The sequence below is a fragment of the Suncus etruscus genome, chromosome 15 (assembly GCF_024139225.1).
Source record: "Suncus etruscus isolate mSunEtr1 chromosome 15, mSunEtr1.pri.cur, whole genome shotgun sequence".
NCBI lineage: Eukaryota > Metazoa > Chordata > Mammalia > Eulipotyphla > Soricidae > Suncus > Suncus etruscus.
The window spans coordinates 90,028,502-90,034,501 of NC_064862.1; the positions used below are offsets into that span (position 1 = coordinate 90,028,502).

General features: G+C 57.8%; 1 protein-coding gene across 1 annotated transcript; it reads right to left on the minus strand.

The window, feature by feature from the left end:
• Nucleotides 1-1,665: 1,665 nt before the first annotated feature.
• On the minus strand, nucleotides 1,666-5,487 carry S1PR5 (sphingosine-1-phosphate receptor 5). The gene is made up of 2 exons (XM_049788453.1): nucleotides 5,431-5,487; nucleotides 1,666-3,344 (listed from the first exon to the last, which is right to left on the minus strand). The coding sequence occupies exon 2, from the start codon at nucleotides 3,324-3,326 to the stop codon at nucleotides 2,124-2,126; it is 1,203 nt and encodes a 400-aa protein (XP_049644410.1). The 5' UTR covers nucleotides 3,327-3,344; nucleotides 5,431-5,487; the 3' UTR covers nucleotides 1,666-2,123.
• Nucleotides 5,488-6,000: the final 513 nt, after the last annotated feature.

Consider the following 6,000-nt stretch of genomic DNA (forward strand, 5'->3'; position numbering starts at 1 on the left):
ACTCCTGGCTCTGTGCTAAGAAATCGCTCCTGGCAACCTCAGGGGACCATATGGGATGTCAGAGATCAAACTGGGTCCATCCGGGTCAGCTGTACGCCCTAACTCTGTGCTATTGCTCTGGCCCCTAATGTCATTTTTTGGAAAACTGACATTACACAGAACAAAACCTTGTACCAGGGCCCGGAGAGATAGCACAGCGGTGCTTGCCTTGCAAGCAGCCGATCCAGAACCTAAGGTGGTTGGTTCGAATCCCGGTGTCCCATATGGTCCCCCGTGCCTGCCAGGAGCTATTTCTGAGCAGACAGCCAGGAGGTAACCCCTGAGCGCCGCCGGGTGTGGCCCAAAAACCAAAAACAAACAAAATAAACAAAACAAACAAACAAAAAAAAAACCTTGTACCAGATAGGAACTAGCTGAATCTCATAAAGTTCTCAAAAAATTTCTCAAAAAAAATTTTTTTTGTTTGGGGGGGGTCGAAGCAGTGGCACAAGCAGGGCATTTACCTAGGAAGAACCATAGTTTGATCCCTTGCGTCCCATATGATTCCCCCAAGCCAGGAGCAATTTCTAAGTGCATAGCCAGGAGTAACCCCTGAGCATCACCGGGTATGGCCCCCCAAAAAAATGTTTTTGGTATACCAGGCAATGCTCAGGGCTTACTCCTGGCTCTGGGCTCATGCTCCTGGAAGGGTTCAAGGGATCCCACATGATGAAGGGGATCAAACCTGGCTGCTCACAGGCAAGTCAAGCACCCCTACCCACTGTCCTCTCTCTCCAGCCCTCCCAAAGCCCAAATTTACAGGGTATCTTCTTTGGTGTCCTCACCCCTAAACCAGAGATTGGAGCTTCTTTCTCTTCTCTCTCTCCCAGACTCAGCTCTGCCCAGCACCCCAAAAAAGCACAGGATCTCCCAGATCTTTCCCCTGGCCACCTTCATTGCTGTTCCGGTTTCCACACCCATGATGCCCCAGAGATGAGAGGCATGTGGAAAAGCCAGAAGCGGTACCTGACCCTTTTTTGCCTCCAAGCTCTGAGCTCAACCCCAGCAAAAATCCTCCCCTGAGCTCCCCACCCTCACCCTCTGCCCCACCACAAACACACTTTGCTCATTTATTTTATTTTTATTTTTTGGTTGTGTTTCTCATACCCAGCATTGCTCGCCGGATTATTCATACTCAGTGCTTTGGGCATTGTATAGTGCCAGGGCTCGAAACTGCTGATCCAGTTCTTTGAAAATTTCCCTGTATCTTCCCCTCCTGGGTCCCTGCTGGGTACAACTAGAGCTTTGTTTGCTCCAGGACAAGGCAGGACCTGAAGAAACCTCCAGGACATTGGGCCAGCTGTTCTGTCACCCTGAAACGTGTTTCCATTGGGTTCCCAGGGGCAGTGACATCCCAGGCTTCCCCAGGACACGAACACGTCACTGCTATGTCCCAGGAACTGTCACTGAGGGTTCTGTGGTGCCGTCTGTCCCTCAGACACCGTCCCCCCAAATGTCAGTGTGGATGCCTCTGCACTGGGGTTACCCTGCAGAAGGCCTTTCTCCCTCTTCCGTAGCTTTTCCTACTATCCATTAATGTCAAAAGAAAAATTTTGGGGGTACAGAGGTGACTCAGTGCTAGAACTCACCCCTGGCATGCATGACCTCCCCAAGTCAACCCCCCAATTTTTAAATTTTTATTATATTTCTTTTATTGTTTTGAGGACCACAGTCTATGGTGCTCATGGCTGTCTCCTGGCTCTGTGCTCATGGCTGTCTCCTGGTGGGCTCAGGGGACACGTGTGGGATTCTGGGATTGAACCGGGATCAACCTCATGCAAGGCAAACACCCTCCCCATTGTGCTATGGTTCCAGCCCCTTTAAAAAAATTGTTTTGTTTTTGGGCCACACCAGGCGGTGCTCTGGGGTTATTCCTGGCTCTGTGCTCAGAAATTACTTCTGGCAGGCTCAGGGGACCCTAAGGGATGCCGGGGCTGGAACCCAGGTCGGCAGTGTGCAAAGCAAAGGCCCTCCTCGCTGGACTCCCTCCAGCCTCTCAAAAAAAAAAAATGTTTTTTGAAGAAAAAATTTCCCAAAACTCCTCCTAAGAGTTAAAAGTGCGGGTGGGAGGCGAGTGAGGGGTCTCAGTCTGCTGCTGGTGCAGGAACCAGTGTCCGGGTAGTGGTGGGCACTGTAGGGTCTCCGCTGGTGTCGCCGCTGGTGTCCAGCCGGTCCCTTAGGGGCGATGAGTGCTCGGAGCGGCTGGAGCTACCTTCCAGGCCGGGGGGCAGCCAGGACTGCAGACCCCGGGAACCCCCAGCAGCCACGCTGGGCCGCCGGGAGACACTGGGACTTTTACAACAGGGCCGACGGCCGCAGCAAAAGAGGCGCTGGAGCGCGTGACGCAGGTCGCGGTTGGTAAGGGTGTAGATGATGGGGTTCAGGAGAGAGTTGGCCATGGCCAGACCCAGGAAGGGGTCCGCCTGCAGGAGCACTGGGCAGGCCCGAGCCGGGCACGCCACGTCCAGCAGGAGCAGCAGGAACAGGGGTCCCCAGCAGGCCACGAAAGCCAGGAGCACAACGGTGAACGTGCGTAAAAGCGCAAGGGAGCGCGACGCGCGGCGGGACCTGTTGGAGATGCTGCTGCCGCCCACTCCGGAGCGCGCCCGCAAGCGCTGCGCGTTGGCACGCACCTGGCAGTAGATGTGCGCGTAGAGGGCACAGATGGCTGCCAGGATGCCCACGAAGATCAGGACGCAGAAGAGCACGTAGGCCTTGGCGTAGAGCGGCAGCACCGTGGAACAAGTCTCCAGGCGACCCAGGCAATTCCAGCCCAGTGCGGGCAGCAGGCCCAGCAGGAGGGACACCCCCCAGGCGGCGACGGCCAAGGCCAGCGTGCGCCCCCGACGGGCGACGGGCGCGGGTCCCCGGCGTGCCATGGTGAAGCGGCGCTCCAGGGCGATGGCCAGGAGGCTCAGCACGGACGCGGCGAGCGCCACGAAGACGCCACCCTCGCGTGCGAACCAGAGCGCGGGCGACAGGCGCAAAGTCAGGGGCCCAGAGAGCAGGATGTTGGCGGCATAAGCGGCACCGGCCAGCAGGTCGGACAGCGTGAGGCTACCCAGGAGGAGGAACATGGGCGCGTGGAAACGCGGGTGTCGGCCCAGGACCAAGAGCACCGCCAGGTTCTCCAGCACGATGAAGGCGCACACGGCCAGGCACACCACGGCATCGGCGCGCAGCCCCGCGCCCGGCTGGTAGCGGGCCCCTCGGAGCTTGCCGGTGTAATTGTAATGCAGGACGATGATCTCGCTGACCGGCGCGGGTCGCAGCAGCCCCGACTCCATGGGCTGCGCGCCCCAAGGCTGCGGAGAGGCGGGGAGGGAAGTGGTCAAGGTGGGGGTCGCGCCGTCTCACGCGCGCGCCTGTTCCCTCTCATCTGCTCTGCTTGCGCACAATGCAGGCCTGAGTTATTTCCGCCCCCAGCCCACTCCCCACTGCACCAGGGCATCCCCGGATGGTGACACACACATAGCATAGCTGAGGGCTCTGGATAGTTTCACTGTCACCTCGCAGAGATGGCAAAATGCATCCAGAAGCAACACCAGGCACAAACAGACGCACAGCCAGCGGAAAAGACGGAGTAGTCACCGTGACCCAGAGACCCACTATTATTTACGAGGACTGTGGCAGGAGGACAAGCTAGGTTTGATTCCCTTCTCCCCGGGCACCATTCGGCCACCTAAGAGCCACCAGGAATAATCCCTGAGTACAGAGCCAGGAGTAAGCCCAGAGTCCCAACGAGTGTGACCGCCTCCCCCCAAACAAGCAAGCAAAAAGTAAGCCCAGAGAAGAGTGCTGGAAGGATAGCACAGCGAGGAGGGCTCTACTTGCCTTGCACACCACCCAGGTTCGAGCCCCAACATTCCTTAGGGTCCCCAGAGCCAGCCAAGAGTGATTCCTGAGCATAGTTCATTGTGGCTCAGAGACAAAAGAAAAACAAGACTTGGGACTAGAGTAATAGGACAACGGAGAGGGCACTTGCCTTGCACAGGGCTTTCTGGGGTTCAATCTCCAGAATCCCACAGTATTCCCAGAGCACCCCCAGGAATGAGCCCTGAGCCCAAAGTCAGGAGAAACCCCTCAGCATCATTGGGTGTGGCCCAAAAACCAAAAAATAGGGGAGGTTCTCATACAGGCCTCATAGTGTCTGTCACCTCCTCTGACCACTTCCAGGCACAAAGCCCCACAACCTCTCCCTGGGGGTACATGCTGGTTTTTTTTTTTTTTTCCTGCCCTAAGCTCCCCACCCATCACTTTCCTGGGCATTTAGAGCTTGGCACACACGAACATGTCATTAAAGACCAATAATACTCCACCTGTCAAGGGGCCTGTCCCTTCCCTGTCCGCCCCCACTGTCCTAACAGGAAACTGTGGTGGGAGAGAAGCCCGGGGTGGAGAGACAGACGGGGTCCCCTGGCATGCAAACACTCACACCCTGATATGTACTGAGGCAGGGACATATCAGGAACTCATTTACAGATGACAAAATTGGGGTCCCCCAGTTGGGACACAGCAGGAGGAAAGTAACCCGATGAGTCCCTTTGGCACATACGAAGGGAAAACAGATCCAAGGGGTGGTGGCCCACTGGGACCCAACTGGGGGCGTGTTGCATCCACTGCGTGCAGATCCTGGGGTCCCCCTTTTGCTGAGGGGCTCCACTGAGCCGCTTGGGGGCAGCACTGAACTAACCAAACTTAAAAATTTGCAGGGGAAGACCAGAGCAATAGCAGAGCAGTAAGGCATTTGCCTTGCACACAGCCCACCTGGCACTGACCGGGTTGGATCTCGGGCATCCCATATGGTCCCCCGAGCCTGTCAGGAGCGATTTCTGAGCGCAGAGCCAGAAGTAACCCCTGAGCACCGCCGGATGTGGCCCAAACACAAAACCAAAAATGTTTGCAGGGGTGTGTGGGTGGATTTCCAGACCACTCCACCCACCCTCCTCCTAGATCCTCCATCTCTAACCCAGGAATCTGCGCCTTTCTCCTCCTGCTAGAGGTTTCCAAGAAAGGAAAGGAACTTACTTTGGCCCCTCAGACAGTCGTGCGCCTTGGTTAGTGCAGGCAGGGGTGGCGCGGGATGGAGATGGCAGGCGGGGCGGGGTGTTGGGGAGGCAGGCCCAGGATGTAACCCCTCCCGCTGGTGCCCCGGGCACCCAGCCCGAGGCTGCCAGCCTGTGCCACCCGCCGCGGCACCGGAGTGCGTCCGGGCGGCGACTGGCACGGCCCTGAGCCTGGGTCCCTCCCCAAGGGGCTGGCCCGCCGCCGCCCAGGGACGCTTTGCATGGGTGGGAGGATTGTGGGGGCCCCAACATCTCCCCCATCCACCTCCCAAGCCAGCACCGGGCTCGAGGCCTTCAAGGCAGGGACCCCCTCCCCAGTGCCTACCTGCCCAGCGAACTGCACCGGGGGACGCGGGGTCTGAGCTGGGACCCGGGATGCGCGTCCAGAGTGGAGTTTTCAGCCCCTGGGACCCAGAGCCCGAGGCCCCGCCCCTCCCAGCCTATTGGTCCCCCAGATGCAAGTCCAGCCCCCTAGTGTAGCCACACCCCCATTTCTGGGCTGGGCCACCCTAGACCTGGCTCCAGTTGGGCCCTCCCTGACCCACCTCTGCCTCTTCACTTCATCAGGCCTCCTAAACCCCACCCCGCTTTTACCTGTCCCCCTCACTCCTCTCCCCTGTTTCGGGGTCATGCATGGGGACAGGTTGATGCTGAGAGTATGAATGAATGAATGAAGGAGTGAAGGAGTGAATAAATGAATGAGGCCTCAAGGGGCTTGCATTTTCCTATGCATCTCTCTCTCTCTCTCTCTCTCTCTCTCTCTCTCTCTCTCTCTCTCTCTCTCTCTCTCTCTCTCTCTCTCTCTCTCTCTCTTTCTCTTCTCTAGGGCCCCTTGTCTAGTCTCTGTCGCTGTTTCTGTCCCTCTCCCACGCCTCTCCCAGGGCTTCCTCTCCTC